Source organism: Leptonychotes weddellii, chromosome X (assembly GCF_054177405.1).
Source record: "Leptonychotes weddellii isolate Sample4059 chromosome X, ASM5417740v2, whole genome shotgun sequence".
In the NCBI taxonomy this organism is placed as follows: Eukaryota; Metazoa; Chordata; class Mammalia; order Carnivora; family Phocidae; genus Leptonychotes; species Leptonychotes weddellii.
The window spans coordinates 18002838-18022907 of NC_138385.1; the positions used below are offsets into that span (position 1 = coordinate 18002838).

Genomic DNA, 20070 nt, shown 5'->3' on the forward strand with positions numbered 1-20070 from the left:
AGAGTCAGACACTTAACCGACTGAGCCACCCAGGTGCCCCTGTAGTTTTATCATTTTTTAAAAAAAACTAGAGGCTAAGAAAAACCATACTACTCATTTTTTTAAAATTTCCTTGGCTATTTTTTCACCTACTTATTCTTCCTGAACTTAGTAAGTCCACCTAAGATTTTTCTTTGGAAAAGCAAAGTCTCTGTTGTCAACTGACAGTGAGGCAGTTCACTTGACCCCTCAGTGCCTTAGTTTCTTCAACTGCAATGTGAGGACAAGAATATCTTCTTTTGCTTGACTTCCAGGGTGATTGTGGGGATCAAATGAGATGACTGAAAACATTCTGAAAAAGTGAAAAATAGAAACCAGTGTTTTTTTTATAATTGAAATCGGCAGTGATCCTGGGGGTCTTTAAATTAGGTACTATGTGGATGGCATGTTGTGCTTTGTTTTGGAGGCTTTGGCACTGGACTCTCTTTCTCCCACAGAGCGCTTCGACCATCACTGCCCCTGGGTGGGGAATTGTGTTGGAAAGAGGAACTACCGTTACTTCTACCTCTTTATCCTCTCTCTCTCCCTCCTCACGATCTATGTCTTCGCCTTCAACATCGTCTATGTGGCTCTCAGTGAGTATGCAGGGCAGTGTCTGTTGGTGAAAGGTGGGAGAAGACTTAAGGAGAGCTGAGGGGAGTGGCTGGGTTTCTTGGTGGGACTTTACTATTACAAAGGCACCCTAGGACCAATTAGAAATGAATACTACTCTGCTCTTGAGCAGAGCTCCAAACCTCAGCTCACATCAATCCGTATTCCTGAGCGTGTTGGCCTTTTCATTGGCCTTCTGCTGAAGACTGAGGCTCTGATTACTGGTCTGTACCCAGAGTAGTGGGCATTTCTGAGGTGATCCCAAGGACTGCATACTTTCTTCTTCTGTCTTATAAGACCTGCTCTGTGCCAGGTGGTAGAAGGGGGTTATACTAGAGAAATGCCTTTCAGTAGCTCATGGTCTACTTTGGGAGACAGAAAATACACACCCACATGTGTGCATATGCATGTGTGCATGTGCATGCGTGCACACACACACACCAAATCACCCTAAAGACAGATGGGATGTGGAGTTAAAAGAGGCTTCTTGATCAAGAGATGAGTTCTCAGCTGGATTTTGAACAAAGGAGGTACACGGATTGGTGAGGAGAAAGGATTTTTCTTAGATATTTCTGATTTCTTTCATCTATGAATGAATATTCCCCATCCATGGCCATAGTTGGGGGCTCAGGGAAAGGGAGAGGAGCAGGAAGCTTGGCTTCTGCCAGACTCTGTAGTCCAATGCCAGGTCGTCCCGCAGTGAAAATGTAAACTCTTCAGTGAGGATACTGCCAGCTTGTAGGTGAGAGTCCCTTGTCTGAGTGAGGGCTAATCTCTTGCCAGCTTGTAACAAGGGATAGGGAGGGAAGGAAATGAGTGGGTACTAGGATAAGTGTGCATTTTTTACTAAAGTCATTGATTTTTCTTTCTACTTGTCCTCCCAATTTAACAGAATCCTTGAAAATTGGCTTCCTGGAGACGTTGAAAGAAACTCCTGGAACATATCCTCCCCTGGCAGTATGTCCCTGTGACTCCCTCTTAAACTACTTTCGAGTAGGCGTTCTCTCTGCATTTCTCCCACCGTCTCGTTTTTTAGATGTTAGAGAGTGCCAAGATCTGAAATTAAAAAAAAATATATAGTCTTAATGGTAGCAACCGGAATGGAAGATGGCCAGGGCTTAAATGGAGGTCTTTCCCTCAGCCTGTTCTCCACTGCCTCCCTCACAAGTCCTTCTGATCCCGGGCTCAGCCTGTGTTTGTTTCAGTACACCCCTTATGTCGCTTGACCAAAGTCCTCCCTTTCTGTTACAGCTCAGGCTTATTTTGTACAACAGTTGCATTTCTGAAAAGGAGATTCAGATGGGATTTCTGTAAGTCACGTTCTGTTTTTCCCACCAAATTTTCATTTATAAGGTTTATTTTTTGATGGATTTCCCACTGGCAGTGATGGCCAACATTATTTAGCTTTGGCCCTCTTCTAAACGTTCTCTTCAAAGAACTAATGATGAATAAACAAACACTTAAAAACGCCAGAAATGTTAGAGAGCTACTCGTAGTGAATAAAGAGGAGTCCTTCACCTTTCATATATGCAGCGAGTTTAGAATTCATCTGTTGTTATATATGGATACTTGGCCACTTGTGGTATATGTTCTGAGAGGTAAAGATGGTGTGATTGGTGCCATGAGTATGGGCTGAGGCCTTGAGTCCCTGGTGTAGCTTCTTCAACATTCCTTAGCATCACCTCACTGTTCTAGAAGTGCTCATTTGCTTCTTCACACTCTGGTCCGTCGTGGGACTGACTGGATTTCACACTTTCCTCGTGGCTCTCAACCAGACAACCAATGAAGACGTGAGTCAACTTTCCCTTTTCCTCATCACATATTCTTTCTCTCCCCAAAACCTATTCTCTCATTACCCGCTTGAGAACTGAGTCTCCAGGGCTTGGGAGGTCGAGGTAGACAGAAACCTGGCTTGGGAGATTGTTAAATCCAATGCGTGGAAGAGAAAGCACACTGCTTTGTTTGGAGCTGAGTGCCTATTGAGAATTGGAAAGAAGGGGTTCAGTGGTTGAGTGGGTACAAGGTCTTCAGCTGTTCATAGGTCCTTAAAGGCTAGTTAGTGCCTCTGGATTTGGAATGGAGAGGGGCAGTTGCACTGAATAAATCCCTGCTTTTTAAAACTTACCAATTAATCCATGCTCATTGTAGAAAATCAGAAAATACAGATGAGTAAAACATAGCAAATAAGTCCCTGTAACTTTACCTCCTGGATGTCACCATGGTTTGTTTTTTTTTTTAAGTTTTTATCTAAATTCACCATTGTTAATGGTATGATTTGCAGTCTTCCAGACTTGTTCCCATGTTTGTTTAGATGAATATATATTTCGTATTTTTAATTGAAAATAATACATACTGTTCAGCCTCTGATTTTTCACTCGATTGTGAACATTTTTCCATGGCTAGGCAGGTATTTCTTTTTTTCCTGTTGTGGTAAAATATACATAATATAAAATGTACCATCTTAGCTATGTTTAAATGTAGAATTCAGTGGCAGGAAGTACATTCATGTTGTTGTGCTACCATCACCACTATCCATCTCCAGAGCTTTTCATCTTTCCATGCTGCAAGTATTTCTGCAACATAATTTTTACTATAAGCCTTGGCTTTTATCTTGCAGATCAAAGGCTCATGGACAGGGAAGAATCGTGTCCAGAATCCCTATAGCCATGGCAACATTGTGAAGAACTGCTGTGAAGTGCTGTGTGGCCCCTTGCCCCCCAGGTACTCAGAGGACTAGAAGATACTGGGATTCTTGGGACAAGCAATTCAACCTGATCCTATTACCTGGCCTGATGCATTCTTTTTCTTTTTTAAATTGGAGAGAGAAAGCAAGAGCGGGGTAGGAGAGGGGTAGAGGGAGAGGTAGAGAGAGAGAATCCTGAAGCAGATTCCCCACTGAGCGGGGAGCCTGACATGGGGGCTCGATCCCAGGACCCTGAGATCATGACCTGAGCCAAAATCAAGAGTTGGATGCTCAACTGCCTGAGCCCCCCAGGAGCCCTTGATGCATTCTTCTGAATGTGGCCTTTTGGGGTCAAATGGGTCTTCCTGGGGATTATCCCTCGGTGCCATATCTACACAGACCACAGACCACAGGCTAGTTGTTTTGAAGGGATGACCTTTCATTCTTATTTCATTTGTTTGTTCCCTGCTTAATGTGGTGTTCCCTGGTCTGTGGAAGAAAAAACTGAATGGAAGACAGGAGACATGTGTTAGGAAACACTAGGCTGCTAAAGGTCAGGTTTATGTTTTCTAGAACACACAATGAGGTTCTGGGGGTGGGTGGGTGGAGGGGTGAATACAAAATGCTTTATTAACAGTCCTCTCTCTTTCAGTGTGCTGGACCGAAGGGGTATTTTGCCACTGGAGGAAAGTGGAAGTCGACCTCCCAGTACTCAAGAGACCAGTAGCAGCCTTTTGCCACAGAGCCCAGTAAGTATTCCTGATGTAATGGCTGAGTCAGTGATAGAAGGTGTAGGCTAAATTTACACCTTTGAGATATAATTAGGCAATTTCATGTCCAGTCGTTCCAGCTTCTCTGTCTCTGCTTCTGCCCTGACATTGTCTTCAGATCTTTGTGCCCTTGAGGTAGATTAAGCACAGTCACTGTGCTAGGTGCTAGGGATATGCCAGTGAACAAGGCAAACAATGTCCCTGCTCTCAAGGAGCTCGTTGTCTAGTGGGGATGAGAGACAAGAAAACAGGCCATTGCTCAATGTTATGAAAAGTGCCTTGAGGAGGGAAGCATAAAATGCTATCAGAGCAAAGATAGGGGTCAGGACAGTGGGTTAGAATTAATGGAGGGGTTACCTTGGTGGAAGGGGGCTTCCTCCCTAGCATATGCAGATGTTGTGGAAAATCTCCCAGCTGTCTTGCTTAGGATATACTTTACAAAGCATGTTCCTAAAAAGTTACTATTTGACAATTTTTAAAGATTTTATTCATTTATTTATTTGAGAGAGAGAGCATGAACAAGGAGAGGAGCAGAGGGAGAAGGAAACTTCCCGCTGAGCAGGGAGCCCGACGCGGGGCTCAATCCCAGGACCCTGAGATCATGACCTGAGCCGAAGGCAGACGCTTAACCAACTGAGCCACCCAGGCACCCCTTGACATTTCTTTTTTTTTTTTTTAATAATAGCTTTATTGAGCTATAATTCACACATTATAAAATCCCTATTTAAAATGTACAGCTCACTGGTTTGTAGTATATTCACAGATTTGTGCAATCATCACAACAATCAATTTTAAAAACATTTTCATGATCCCTCACCAAACCCCTGTACCCGTCAGCAGTCACTCTCTCTTTCTTCCTAGTTCCCCCAACCCCATCCTTAGGCAACTATTAATCTACTTTCTTTTGCTATAGATTTTCCTCTTCTGTACATTCCTTATAAATGGAATCATATCATGTGTGGTCATTTATGACTGGCTTCTGTTATTTGACATAATATTTTCAAGGTTCATCCATGTTGTCTCATGTAGCAGTACTTCATTCCTTTATATGGCCGAATAATATTCCCTTATATGGATAGTACCACATTTTATGTATATATTCCTCCACTGATAGCCATTTGGGTTCTTTGCACTTTTTGATTATTATGAATAATGCAGCGATGAACTTGCCTGTGCAAGTTTTTGCGTAGACACATATGCATTCATTTGTCTTGGCTGTATACCCAGGAGTGAAATCACTAGGTCATATAATAACTCTATGTTTAACCTTTTGAGTACCTGGTGGACTGTTTTCCAAAGTACCTGCAACCCTTCTACATCCCCCACCAGGAGTGTATGAGGGTGTCAGTTTCTCCACATTCTTGGCAACACTTGTCATTATTATTTGACATTTTGGTTCTAGCCATCCTAGTGGGTAATGTAGTGGTATCTCATTATGGTTACGGTTACAATTTGCATTTCCCTAATGATGTTGAGCATTTTGTCATGAGCTTATTGGCCATTTGTATATCTTCTTTGGAGAAGTGTCTATTCAGATCCTTTATCTATTTTTAAATTGGGCAATTTGGTGTTTTTTTTTTTAATTATTGAGTACCAAGAATTCTTTATATATTCTCTGTGTTAGTCCCTTATCAGATATATGATTTGTAAATATTTTCTCCCATTCTGTGGGTTGTCTTTTCACTTTCTTGATGGTGTCCTTTAAAGCACAAAAGTTTAAATTTTGATGTAGTCCAATGTATCTATTTTTTTCTTTTGTTTCTTGGGCTTTTGTTGTCAGATCTAATAAACCATTGTCTAATCCAAGGTCACGAAGACTTATGCCTCTGTTTTTTCTAAGAATTTTATAGTTTTAGCTCTTATGTTTAGATCTTTGATCCATTTTGAACTAATTTGTATATATGGTGTGAGGTAGGGGGTTCAAATTCTTTCTTTTGCATGTGGATATCCAGTTGTCTCAGTACCCTTTGTTGAAAAGACGATTTTTTCCCCATTGAATTGTCTTGGCACCCTTGTCAAGAATCAGTTGACTGTAGGGCACCTAGGTGGCTCAGTCATTAAGTGTCTGCCTTAAGCTCAGGTCATGATCCCAGGGTCCTGGGATCGAGCCCCACATCGGGCTCCCTGCTCGGCAGGAAGCCTGCTTCTCTCTCTCTCACTCCCCCTGCTTGTGTTCCTGCTCTCGCTATCTCTCTCTGTTAATGAATAAATAAATAAATAAAAAATCAATTGACTGTAAATGCAAGAGTTTGTTTCTGGACCCTTAATCTTATTTCACTGATCAGTATCTCTATTCTTGTGCCAGTATCACACCGTCTTGGTTATTGTAGTGTTGTAGTAAGTTTTGAAATTAGGAAATGTGAGTAGTACAAATTTATTCTTTATTTATTCAATTGTTTTGGCTGTTCTGGGTCCCTTGAATGTCCCTATGCATCTTGGGATCACCTTGTCTGTTTGCAAAGAAGCCAACTGGAATTTTGATGGGGATTGCATTGAATCTATAGATCAATTTTTGGAGTATTGTCTTTCTAACAAGATTAAATCTTCTGAACTATTAACATGGGCTGTCTTCATTTGTTTAGGTCTTCTTTAATGTATTTTTCAGAGTATAAGTTTTTTTTAATTTTATTTATTTAGAGGGTGCACACGCGAGCAGGGGGAGGGGCAGAGGAAGAGGGAGAGAGAATCTCAAGCAGACTCTATGCTGAGCACAGAACCAATGCGGGGCTTCATCTTTTGACCCTGAGATCATGACCTGAGCTGAAATTAAGAGTCAGACGCTTAACCAACTGAACAACCCAGGCGCCCCTAGTATAAGTTTTTTTTTTTTTTTTAAGTTTTATTTATTTAAGTAATCTCTACACCCATCGTGGGGCTCAGACTCATGACTCAAGATCAAGAGTCACATGCTTCTCCAACTGAGCCAACCAGGTGCCCCCGGAGTATAAGTTTTTTACTTCTTTTGTTACATTTATTCGTAAGTATTTTATTCTTTTTGATATTATTGCAAATGAAATTATTTTCCTAATTACATTTTTGGATTGTACATTGGGAGTATATAGAAATTCAGTTGATTTTTGTATACTGATCTTGTATTTTGAAACCTTGCTGAACTTGTTTATTCTAATAGATTTTTAGTAGATTTGAACTTTCTTTTCAAATAGAATCCTACTTTTAAAAAAGTGAATGATTTCTGTAAAGTAGATAATTGTTCTCTACTTTGCCTTTCCTAAATTTTGAATTTTCTTTTTTTGAAGTAAAGCAAACTCTTGTTTATATATTATTATCATCATTTTAATATCATTTTTCTGATGAATCTGATCTTAAATCATAACAATCTAGGTTAGTGATGCTAAGTTGAATGTAGGGAAGGATAGTATTTTAGAATCACTCGGGGCATTTTCCAACCACATATACCATCTGAAGATTTTGCCACCCCACCCTGTTTGGTTTAGAATCACTGTTCTAGTGAGCTGTGTGTTAAGAGAAAAAAAAAAGATTGAGAACCACTGGATCAGGCCTTGTTAGACAAGTATGTTATAGCATTCTGTTGTGAAGGTGGGGGTTCTGTGTAATTATTTATGGTCCATTTTATTTTTATCGTGAATAATAAGGGAAACATCTGTCCACAACAGTGAAGAATAGAACTCACACTTCAGTTGCATTCTGTTGAGAAGACTGTAGTTCAGTCTTGGTTCCGAGTGTGGTGTCAGGGGCTGCATATCTGTAGCATCAGTGTGGTTGATGGGTTCAGAAGAAGAGTTCAGTGTCTGTGTATTATCTCCATTTGGATTTTAAGGGAGAGCTTTGCATTGAATTTGATTTGTTTTCCTTCTCAGGCCCCAACAGAACATCTGAGCCCAAACGAGATGCCGGAGGACACCAGCACTCCTGAAGAGATGCCACCCCCAGAGCCCCCAGAGCCACCACAGGAGGTGACTGAAGCTGAGAAGTAGCCTATCTATGGAAGAGACTTTTGTTTGTGTTTAATTAGGGCTGTGAGAGATTTAAGGGGAGAAGATAAACCTGAGACAGAGAGCAAGTGAGCTGTCCCTTTTACTGTTTTCCTTTGTCTTTATTCACCCAACTGCACACTGGCATTTTCTTGCTGCAAGCTTTTTTTAATTTCTGGACTCAAGGCAGTCACAGAAGATGTCAGTCACCTCTAGTAACTGGACAAATGGGTCTCTTAGGCCCTGGCACTGGCTTTCCATGGCCTCAGACACGGAGTCTCCTTGGACTCCCTTCTCTTTCCTCCAGATCCCAGCTCTCCTGCTTGGGGTCATTATTCCAATTCTGGGGTTAACGGTTCTTGAGACTGGCTCAAATCCTCTCAAGCTGCTGCATGTCCTGAGTCCAGAGGCAGTCACAGAGAACCCTGGCCGGGGAATCCTAACTGGATTCTTGGGGCCTTCAGAATTGAAGAGTGGGCTTGGAGGATTCTCCTGGCTACAAAGTGCCAACATTGCCAGCAAATCCTTTCAGGAACGGGGCAGGTAACTTCCACTTGTATTTATTCATGTAGCTTCTCCTTTGTCCCCTGCCCACTCTTAACACCCAAGCCCCACTCTTTTCCAGTTAGATATATGTAAGTAGTTACCGTAGAGATAACAATTCACATTTCTTGTAGACTGTCCAGAAACTTTGTAATACCTGTGCCATTCTTAGTAAGAATTGATGAGATGCCAACGGCATGGCCCCTCGCACTCTTTGTCTCATCTCTCCTTTCTCGTTAGCCCCTTTTGTTTTCCTTTTGACTCCTGCTCCCACTAGGAGCAGGAATGGCAGTAATAAAAGTCTGCACTTTGGTGGTTCCTTTTCCTCAGAGGAAGCCTGAGTGCTCACTTAAACACTACCCCCTCAGACTCCCTGTGTGAGGCCTGTACAGGCCCTGAATGCACAAGTGGGGAAACCAAGGCACAGAGAGGCTCTCCTCTCCTCTCCTCTCCCCCTATGTCCCCTCAAAAAAGAAAAAAAAAAAAGAATAACCAGTACTTCCATTAGGCCTCGGCTGAGTGAGGAGGGAAAGCCCAGCACTGCTGCCCTCCCGGGTAAACCCACTCCAAGGCCTTGGCCCACTTCGGGCTTGGTAACCACACAGGGGCTTTGTCCAAGCCCCGCTCTTCCAGCACTTCCACCGGCAGAGTCCCAGAGCCACTTCACCCTGGGGGTGGGCCGTGGCCCCCAGTCAGCTCTGCTCAGGACCTGCTCTATTTCAGGGAAGAAGATTTATGTATTATATGTGGCTATATTTCCTAAAGCACCTGTGTTTTTCTCTTTCTAAGCCAGGGTCCTGTCTGGATGACTTACGGGGAGGGGGGGGAAGTGTAAACCAGAACTTTTAATCTATTTGAAGGTGATTAAACTGTGTCTAATGCAAACTGCCTGCCTCCTCCTTCCCCCTTCCATTTCAAGAACCACCATGAGGTTGTGAATGTCTTTGTGTGGGGGGGTGGGGGTGGGGGTTGAAGGGGTTGCTTGTTACTACCCATACTCCCATTTCCTAGGGGGCCCTTGAGTTGGAGAGATAGCTCCCAAACTCTCCACTGATCTATACCACATTCTGGGCTGACGTTTACCTGATTCTGGGCTATGAAAAAAGGACTTTCAAGGCAATATACAGTGTTAGCAAGATTGGGAGGGTCGGAGGGGGTTATATTTACTTAAGAGAAAATGTTCTTTATTAGGATATTGTTTTTATGCAGAGGGATGCTGTTAATTGCAAATGAGTCTTAGTTATTAAAGCAGGCTCATCAGGGCCCCCTCTTGGAAATATTTTGTTAGTGATCTTTTACAAGCGATGGTATATATTTCTTTTTAAATGGTCTAAAGTCAAGACTCCTTACCAATGCCTATCTCAGCCTTCCCAGTTAATTAAAATTAATGAAATTTAGCTGCTTCCAGATTTTTCCATATGTCTTCCTATTTTCCTTGTAACAGGGTTTGAGTGTAGCAATCCTTAAGGGGAGTGGGGAGACTGGCTCTGACTGACTCAGATTCCTCTCCTATCTGCTTCTACTTTCCCATTCTTTTTCTGGATCTCTCAGGTTTATCCTTGTAGTTAGATTTTAGTTAGTACAAAATGAGGCCAAGCCTCGAGAGTTTGGAAGTTACTAGGTTTTTCCAGTTAACCTGACACTCAGATGAACCCCTTTTTAGTCAGTTCTCAGCCTACCCTGTCTCAGCCCATCTTTTCTCTTGGGTTATGACAGATTTCTCTCCTCACTCAACTTAACCTCAACCACTCTTCTGCTGACCCTGAGGTCTGTCAGAGAAGCTTTCTCTTTCTAAGATGAAGGGTAAACCTGGAAATCCCTTATCTCTAGTGTGAAATCAGTTTTTTAAAAGTTTCTGCTTTTTTCATATACTCCCTGTCCTCTTCCTTTTCCTTTATAAATTGTCTGTATTTAAGGCCTTGGCCTGAAGATCTGTCCCATTCATACTGTGCACCAGCTGGGACTGTCCCTAGTCTGAGTTACAGATCAGAGAGGAGACTGAAGAATTGGTCCTTCCCGGGGGAATAGGCCTTAAATTGTTCACTCTTTTCAATGGCTAACATTCTTTCCACCTCTCCCCTTCCTCTCCAACCCTTAAGTTTCCTATGCACCCCACTTCCCCAGGCCAGGGTGGCTGGCATGGATCCAAAACCCCTGTGGAGTGGTGGGATTTGGCTATTTGGGACCACTTCTTCATGTCCGTTTGGCTCCGGGGCCCTCTTTGCCCTAGTGGAGAGCATCATCTCCCCCTTTGCATTTTTTTTCCCAGTGGTAGATGTAGGTTCTAATTCTATAGCAGCTAAATTCCATTCTTCCTGCCCTGTCCTTCCTGCCTTTACCCTTAAGGTCCCTTTTCCTACTGACCAAATCTCTTTACCTTGTTGGGGAAAAAAGTATTTTGTTTTTAAATCTATTTTCTAACTTAAATGCAGTTTAATATGTAAATCTCTGCACTTTTGTGTGAACCTGCAAATGTGTATGTGTGATAGGTTTTTCACTCTCTGGTATTTCTTAATAAAGAAATCTTTCTTTTTGGGGTGAAGCCAATTAATGAAGGAGACTTGAATGGTTTTAGAAATACAGGGATGTCTGTTTCTTTGTGCTTCTGCCTCACTTCTTTACTTGTGCCTAGTGTGTGACCAGCCCCTCCCCCACCTTTTGACCCCCTTCCTTTAAGAGAGCCCTCAGCCTAGTGGAGCAGGGAGAGGGACCTGTCCTGTATCTGGTACTCCTCTGGGACTGCTTAGATTGGCTCAAGTGGTAACCTAGCAACCTAGCACCCCCTCTCTCCCCATGGTCTAGCCCTGTTAGTCCTTTTCTTCCAGCTCTGTTCATTTTACTTCTGAGGATGGGGCCAGGCTAGGGAAAATCACCAAGGGATCACAGTAAATGGTTTCAAAAAACTGACAATTTGTCCTTGTGCTTGGTGCTACTAAAGAAGAGCAATGCTTTCAATAATTCCAAAAGAATACATTCTAGGGGTGCTTGGGTGGCTCAGTTGGTTGAGCATCTGACTCTTGGTTTTGGCTCAGGTCATGATCTCAGGGTCGTGGGATCGAGCCCCGGGTTGGGCTGTGCCCTCAGCAAGGGGTCTGGTTGAGATTCTCTTTCTCCCTCTCTCCACCCCCTACATGCGTGCTCTCTTTCAAATAAATAAATCTTTTTAAAAAAAGAATACATTCTAGGAATCACTTGCTATTCTTAGGCAGTGGGTTTTAGAAATAGTATCAAAGGCTAAAACTGTGAATGTCATTAGTTTTAAAGGCTGCAAGCCCAACTCACAAAAGAGGGAGTCATTATGAATTTCGTGTTTTGGATAAATATGAAGTGGGAATGGGATCTAGAAATCTGTATCTGTAAATTTTCAAATATCCTATAGGACATCAATGTAAGTGGGAAAACCTAGTGTAAGTAGCTTGGCCTAATTATTTTACAAATCAACACAAAATATGTTTTTACAATTTTATTTTTTTTAAAGATTTATTTGAGAGAGAGAGAGAGCGAGCAGGGGGAGGGGCAGAGGGAGAGGGAGAGAATCTCAAGCAGACTCCCCGCTGAGTGGGGGACTGGATCTCACTATCCTAAGATCATGACCTGAGCTGAAATCAAGAGTTGGACACTTAACTGACTGAGCCACCCAGGTGCCCCTGTTTGTACAATTTCAATATATACACTGAATTTCCAGGACTGCAACAACTGTGTAAATTGAGGGAAGATGGTATTTTATTTGGTTCAGAACTTTACCAAGAGTTGTGACTTTCGAAAATCAAGTCACCAACGCAGTGTCATTCATGGATTTTTAAGTTGCCAGTGCAATGTACCTGTATTTGTCTTTCTTTGTAGCAATTGCATTCACAGTGGATCTACATATGTAAGTGGAAGCCTCTGAGTGCTTTATTATATCTTTTAGTGTAGTCTTGCCCAGGCATTTGCGTATTGAAATATATATTCTCTCATAAACAAACTTCCTTTTTTTCTCCTTTATATTATAATTAGTATATTACATTACTATTCTGGAAATTATGTATATAAATAGCAGGTTATCTTACCTATGAAAGTCGTTTCAGGATGGCAAAGGGTGCATCACAAAATATTGTAGCTACCAAGGGAGGATTGGGGCTGATAGGGTTGAGAACCACTGTATTATATCAGAGGTCCCTTTCTGCCTCTAAATATTCGGAAAACTCAGAAAATAAACAAACATCCCCCTCCCCTCATACCCTTAATGTGCTTTTTAATTTTAAAAGCAACACATGCTCATTGTTGAAAATTGGGAAAGTAAGATAATTTTAAAAATTACCCATAAACTCATCACCAAGATACAATAACTGTTAATGTTTTGGTGTATTTCCTTCTAGTCTTCTACCCCCAACATGGGGCTCGAACTTACAACCATGAGATCGAGTCGCATGCTCTATTGACTGAGCCAGCCAGGTGCCCCCGTGTGCATGCATATTTTTAAACGTAACTGGAATTCAACTATAGAGTCTGTAATCCTGCTTTTTTTTTACTTAGCATTTTCCATATCATTAGAAATCATTTGAAAATACTTAATGATTCCATAACATATACATAACCCCCTATTGTCAGCCATGTAGGAGTTTCGTTTTTCATTATTATAAATCCTGTTGTGATGAACTTCTTTATATATAGGTATATCTGTGATTATTTCCTTAGGATAGATTCCTAGAAGTGGAATCACAAGAGTCAAATGGAGTACTCTTTTAAAGGCTTTTGATAAATATGGCTTTACAAAAAGCCTATCACTGTTAGTCCTGCCAGCAGTGTATCGGAGAGCCTCCTTCAACACATCTCATTTAAGCATTTGGTAATTTGATAGTTGTAAACTGGTATCTCGTTGTCGCTTCATTTCTATTTCTTTTGTTAATAATGAGGTCAAACATTTTTTGTGCCTCCCGTCTGCCTTATGTTTCTTGCCATTTGTATTCTGTGAATTGGCTGGCCAAGCCCTTTCTTTTTCTTCTGGTGCTGGGGGGTTTTCTACTCGATTAGTAAATGAGAGCTTGGAGCTCACACTCTACCACAGGGCAGGAAATGAGGGGGCCTTGATTTAGAAGTGGTTTTACAATGTTGGGAACATGGTGTAGAATTACCTCCCTGACATTCCATGCCCGTTCACTTTCTTCAGGACCCCCTCTCATTGCCTTTTCTGTCAGCCACTGCCCATCTTCAGCTATCTGGTTGTTCCAGTGTGGCTAAAGGGTTGTAGTTTTGTGCCAAATTAGAGACAGGGTGATTGTCATACAACCGGGGCTCTGTTAAATGATGTTGCTGAAAGGAACATGCTTGCATTTGCTCTTGCTCTCTCACCAAATTAAATACTGTGACTTAACCTGAGGTCACATAGACAATTACTGGTAGAGCCGAGACCAGAACCCAGATGTCCTGACTCCCAGTCCAGACAGCTTTCTGGCATAACCCAGGTGCAGACAGATAAAGAGGTTTGAATAACTCCAAATGTTTACTTGAGAGCCTATTCATTTATTTATTTATTATTGAAGTATTGTAAGTACATTCAGTAAGTACTTATTGAAAACTGTGTGCTAGGGTTAACTTTAGGAGAAATTGCATTGCTGATCCCATTCTCTTGTGAGTTAAGAACCAGCAATGATTTTAGGATTTTTTTTTTTTTTTACCATTTTGGATTAATCTTGCCAATGATCTTTCCATTTTAGGCATATAGAGAGCTAACTATACGTAGTCAGTCTGATATGGGGGTGGTTGTTGGGTTTTTGTTTTAAACTTAAATCTCTTAAATATTTCTCCAGATCCCTGCACTTAGGTTGAACTGATGGTGGGGTTTCTTTAGCACAGAAAGTCAGGAAGTTGCCTTGCCTGGTTCCCACAGTTAAGTTGGCTGTCCCTTTGTGAGGGCCATTGCCCTGGGCTCCTTGTGACGCTATCCCTGGCAGGTCCCAGAGGCAATGGTATACAAATGCTATATTGGTAACTGTGAAGTTGTAGGAAAAGGTGAAGCCGACATATCAAGTGCTATAGAATGCCATTTATTTAGGGCCTTCCTGGAGGAGGAGTCTTGGCTGAGTCTAGAAGGGAGGCAGTTCCTTCCCACTTGATTGTGTTGTTGGCTGAATGATATAGAATGTGGCCAACGTTGTGTGAGAAGCTAAGGTAGCCTCTATTGTGAAGGAGAGGTGGGAGAGCCACTTCTTTTCCCCAGCTGGGAAACCTCATACTTCATCCTGAATTTCCTGACTTAGGTGGGGGGAAGGTGTTGGACCTTACTGAGACAACAGTGATCAGTGCCCTTTTTTCCTTTTAAAACCGTCTTTTAGCTTTTGTTTTAATGCCCTTGGTCTTGGCTGGCCCCACCACGGCCTCCACTTATGCGAAAGACCTGGGTATGGGGGTCTTTATGAGTGAGAGCTGGAAGCCACGGCTGGGGCCAGTGATGAACTACACTGCTATAGGGTTTGGCGTGTAGGAGAGAGAATTTGTGGAGTTGACAGCCTTCATTGCGAGGTTTTAGGGGAGCTGATCTGAACCTACCTGGGGAAGTCTAAGGGAAGCTTGTGAGAAATAGGGAGAGCAAGTTCATTCCAGTGGGATGTGCTGATTCCCCCAGCTGCCTCCCTGATGAGCCAGGGAGCAGGAAGTTGATCCTAACCTTGAATTGGGGAGGAGCTGGCTGGGCTCTAATTCTTTCTTCTTGAATCTGGCCTATATCCTCTTCCTTCTGGTAGCCCGTGGATGTCCAAGGGAATTGCCTGAATTAAGTGTAACTTTCAGGGCTGATCATCCTATTGTGAATGGGGCAGGTCCAGGGCTTCCCCCCACTCCTCGGGTGGTCTTTCTCTCCATCACCAGCCTCTCTGGGAGCTTGGTTATCAGTTTGTCTCTAGGCTGTAGCAGTTAGGCTGCAGACAAGCACATTTGGACATGACTTTTGTGCCCATTCTTGAGCTCAGTACCCTGGAGGTTATAAGAGAGTCAGAAGGCCACCATTTATTGTTACCTTGGGCCAGGAACTTTATATGCATGATCTCATTTGTATCTCTAACAACCCAAAGAGGAAGAATATTATTAGATCATTATTCTTTTTTAAATTTAATTTTTATTTTTTTAATTAGTTTTTTATTGAGATATTATTAACATATAACGTTGTGTACATTTAGGGTGTGCAGTGTGTTGGCTTGATACATTTGTATATTGCAATATAGATTATTATTCTTATTTTACAGAAAAGAAATGTGTATGTATGTAATTACCCAAAGTCATGTAATCAGTAAGTGGTGGAGCCAGGATTTGAAGGCACTTTAGTTTAACTCCAAAGCCTTTGCTCTTGGTCACTACATGAACTAGGGGTTCAAGGTGAGATGGGCCTTCAAGGGAGTGAAATGGAGGGAGCAAGGTGATGTGGATTTAGGGGATCAGACACATTATTATTCATTAGGCATTGATTTTGTCCTGGACACTCTGCTAAGTTTTACATACACTAGTTCATTCAATCTTTGTAACAACTGCATGGGGCTAGTACTATTATCCTTACCTTATTGATTTGGAAAGTGAGGCTCAAGGAGGTTAAGTGGCTTGTCCAGGATAACCCAGCTAAGGGACAAAGCCAAGACTTGAACTCAGGTGGGCCCTGACTCTTAATTGCTAGGCTTTGCCTGACCTAGAGGAGCTGCCACTTGCTGTCCCCAGGCCCTGGAGGGGCCCAAGATCAGAGGGGCCCATTGTCCTCTTGGACTAGCCCACCCCTACCCTTCCAAGGGGAGCTAGAGGCTACAGCTGCCTGGGCTTCTGACATACTAGGTTGGGGGTTGGGGCAGGGGGTCTCCAGCTGGGAAGACTCAGCCTCTTGGACTGCAGCCCTCAGTTTGCTGGACTTAGGGTACCTCTTGGCATCTTCTAGATGTCCATGGGCTGGAGAAAAGGTCCTGGCAGCCCCGCCTGGAGGAGGAGCTTCGGGCCATGGGCTGTAGCCTCACCTGGCACTGCCTTTCTCATCCCTCAGGCCCTGGCCTGTAGAGTACATTTCCTTGTTGCCCCTCCTCACTTACCCCTCCCAAAGTCCTGTGGTCACTGGAGTCTTTGTATGACTACCTACTTCTAGCCTGTATCCAGCCTATAGAGCCAGCTGGGGCCGGATAGTTCTGAGATGCTCCCACCCTCCTCCTTAGGCTGGGAGGGGAGTTCAAATTACTTTCTCAGTCTGATTTTGCTTTCTCTGATATTTTCCTTTCCCCAGGTTAGACCTAATAGATAGATAGTACCCAGGGATTTTGAAAGGTTTATGAATCTCCTCTGATAAGGTCCTCTTGCTGTGTGTGACTTTTAAGTACTTTGGGCATTATTCATCCCCCACTCACCACCTTTCCAGAAGCCTGTGCCAAAAGATAGCAGGGTAATGACTTTGCCGCTGCCCCAAATTGCAAGCCAGAGGTTTGGGCCTATTTATTTATTTGGTTTTATTTTTTTCAAAAATTAAAATGTTGTTCCTTTTTAAATAGATGTAGAATAATAGATACTTTTGAAATTCAAACAAAAGAAGAATATAGAAAGTGAGTGTTTCTCTCCCTCACTCCCCCAGTCCCACCCCACTTTTCTCACTGGTAACCATTTGGTGCAGATCTTTCCAGTCTTTATTCTTTTGTATGCTTTCCTTTTTTTAAATAAAAATGGATCACCCTATAAATAATGTTTTAGTATTTGTTCCCCCCCATGATATAGCACAGATTTCTTTTACAACAAGAATGTTTGTACATTATTTGTGTAATTTTAAAAAAGTTTTAATTAATAAAAAATCATGAAGATTTTCCCTGTGTCTTTGTATATTTTTCTACATCATGATTAACGGCTACACAGTATTGTGTGAACAAACTATAATGTATCTAACTAATTCCCCATTTGTGTTGTTTCCAGTTTCCTACTCTTACAGACAAAGCTGTTGTATCTTTGTCCCTATCTGTGTGCACTTGTGTGGCTCTTTCTGCGGATCAAATCCTAGGAGGGGAATGGCTGGGTCAAAAGGTGTCAAAGGCACGTTACAGAGGGTCGGATTGCCCTCCGGAGGGCCGGGGGCCTCTGAAAGCTTGTTGGACTCCCTACTCAACTTCCTCAACCTGTCTGAGCTACGGTTTCCTCCTCTGTAAAATGGAAAGATGATGGTATGTACCTCAGTGGGGTGCTGTGCAGATTATCTGAGGGAGTCAATGCAAAATGCTTGGTTTCAGGCCCCAGTGTCGGTGCCCACTAGGTGACAACAGTTACTCGGTGCCATTGGAGCTTTGAGGCTGGGCTTCTCCTTGTTTCTTTGGTGAGGATAATGCTGGCCGTTTCCTACTGCCCACAGCCACTAAGGGCAGTGGGATGAGTGCAGCTGAGAACAAGGCCTGGAAGCACAGTGGCCTTGTCTTCGCTCTGGGGGCAGCTCTCACTCCAGTCTGCCCTCCCTGATGCAGTTAATGCCGGCAGAAACAAAGGAAGCCAGGGGTCTTTGTCTCTGTCCCACCTCCTGGGAGATGGTGTAGCTTCAGTGGGCACGAGGTGGGGCCCAGGAGGAGGTGGCCTCAGAGGGAAGGCCCGGCCGAATCCAAATCTCTCCCTTTTGGACACTGGACAGGCCCTAGTGCTGGCCCTTCCTCACTGGGGAGGCCCTCAAGGCTCTTCTTAAATAATCATTCTAGGAAGAGACCACTCTCAGAGCCCAGCAAGGCCTGTGGCCCTGGGAGCCTGTACTCAGGGGACAGCTGGTTAGTGGGAAGAGCAGAGACCATTAGCGCTTCAAACTGGAGCTTTAGGTCAGCAGGATCAAGGGCACTGGGCATCTGCAGGGAAGGGGCAGATGGCCCTGAAAGGATAATGGAGGTCATTTTGCCAAGTCCAGCTTCGAAGGATATTGGTCTGACCCTCCCCCAGCCCTCTCTCCATAGGAAAGATAACTGGAGACTGTAATTAGTTCTACCTATGTTTATTGTTGCCAACTTATCCCCCTCCATCCCCTCATATGTACACCCAAACCCTTCCCCCAAGCTAGCTTTTACCAAAGTTCCTCGTAGTAGGTCCAGAAGTGTGTTCACTAAGCAGGCAGTCCTAGATGTAGTGGGCACTGTCCCCAGGCCAGCTGGGCCCTGGGGAAGGGTTACTCTGCAAATTCAGGGCACAGACTTGGTACTGAGGTCAAGGGAGGCCCCCACCAACAGATACACTTCCTCCCTTTCTGGAGCTCAGGGTACATCAAAACCTTTTGCAAAGCAAAGTTGGGGTAACAGACTCCCCAGTGTCAAGCTTTGTGCTTTCTTTGCTTGTAAGAACCCATACAGGTGGCCAAGTCTGAGTTCAGACTTGCATGTGACTTCCGAGGGGCAGTTCTGTCCTTGGAAGCCAGATCTGACCATCTGCCATCAGCGTTCAGGGGAAGTGTCATTGGACGGGGCCAGGAGTGGAAGGGGGGAGTGCATGTTGCATGAGGTCTGGGCATTGTTTTAAGCTGGGGGGAGCTGCAGCTTGGCTTGAGTTATGTGGGGAGGTATGGAATGAATGAGCGGGAGGAGCCATTTCACTTGGGAGCCCAAGGCCCCTTCAGCTCCCTCAGTCAACCCCACTGGTGTCCTGGGCCACAGGTAACAGGAGAGCAGACATTTAATGTCCCAGAATGTCAGAGCTGGCAAGGCCCCCAGCAGTATCCATTCTAATCCCCACCAGTTAGTGGCCAAACCTCCAAAAAGGTTAAGGAGAAGGAATGTGGGAAAGGTACATGCGGCTTTCCTCAAGCCTTATTTGGGGAAATCTGTACCTACCCATGATCAGTTAGGGTCCTTTTAAAGGGCCAGCTTCCCTAGGGTTTTGAAACCGTCCTGAAACACTGACTTGACCTCCCTTTCAGGAGCAGTGTGCCAGGGGAAAGTGGTGTGGGGCTGAGGAGGGTTTGGGGGCCTCGGTGGTGAGGGACATGGGTAGGGCGGCCCCTCAGTGTCCCACTTGCTGTGGCTGGGAGCAGGTGGGGCCTGGAAGTTCTGTGCTGTCAGTAGCTGGTGGAGGGAGGGGGCTGCACGGGTGGGATGTGCCTTGGGTGGCTCCCCATCCACTCCAGCCAAGCCTACGGCGCCCCGGCTGACCCCTGCCGCCCTGGGCGCTCCTAGGGGAGCAGGGCCCGGCTCAGCACCAGTCCTCCAGGGAGTGCGCCACCGTGGGAGGCCGGGCCGTCCCTGCAGTCTTTGCTGCTGGGGCCCCGACCTCGGCCCGCGCCTCCACCTCTGCCTCAAGGTGCCCCGGCCAGGGAGAGGCCTTGCAGCTGCTCCTCAGCGCCTGCCAACTCGGCCTCATCACGTCCGCTTTCTGAGCCCTCGAAGCAGCCAGAGTCTCGAGGAATGTCCACCTTGGGTCCAGACACTGTGTTTGCAGCTGGCTCCTGGCTGCTTTCCGCACCCTCTTCCGCCTCCTCGCTGCCGGCTGCAGGGCCAAAGGAGGGGATGGAATATGGGCCGGGGGGGGGGGGGGGGGGTTGGGC

The 20070-nt window shown here is 44.2% G+C and overlaps 2 protein-coding genes across 3 annotated transcripts in view; one reads left to right on the forward strand and one right to left on the reverse strand.

Annotated features, from left to right (window-relative positions):
• The window catches only part of ZDHHC9 (zDHHC palmitoyltransferase 9), a 31601-nt gene extending 22137 nt beyond the window's left edge, over positions 1-9464 (forward strand). For both annotated transcript variants that reach the window (XM_081808267.1, XM_081808268.1), the window contains 6 exons: positions 477-614; positions 1523-1569; positions 2316-2420; positions 3248-3351; positions 3966-4062; positions 7923-9464. In XM_081808267.1, the coding sequence (XP_081664393.1) occupies positions 477-614; positions 1523-1569; positions 2316-2420; positions 3248-3351; positions 3966-4062; positions 7923-8039 (608 nt within the window). In that variant the 3' untranslated portion in view covers positions 8040-9464. The remainder of the gene's footprint in view (positions 1-476; positions 615-1522; positions 1570-2315; positions 2421-3247; positions 3352-3965; positions 4063-7922) is intronic.
• A 9051-nt stretch (positions 9465-18515) lies between these two features.
• SASH3 (SAM and SH3 domain containing 3) overlaps positions 18516-20070 on the reverse strand; it is a 13373-nt gene continuing 11818 nt past the window's right edge. The window contains exon 8 of the mRNA XM_006735184.3: positions 18516-20012. Coding sequence (XP_006735247.1) covers positions 19822-20012 — 191 coding nt within the window. The 3' untranslated portion in view covers positions 18516-19821. The remainder of the gene's footprint in view (positions 20013-20070) is intronic.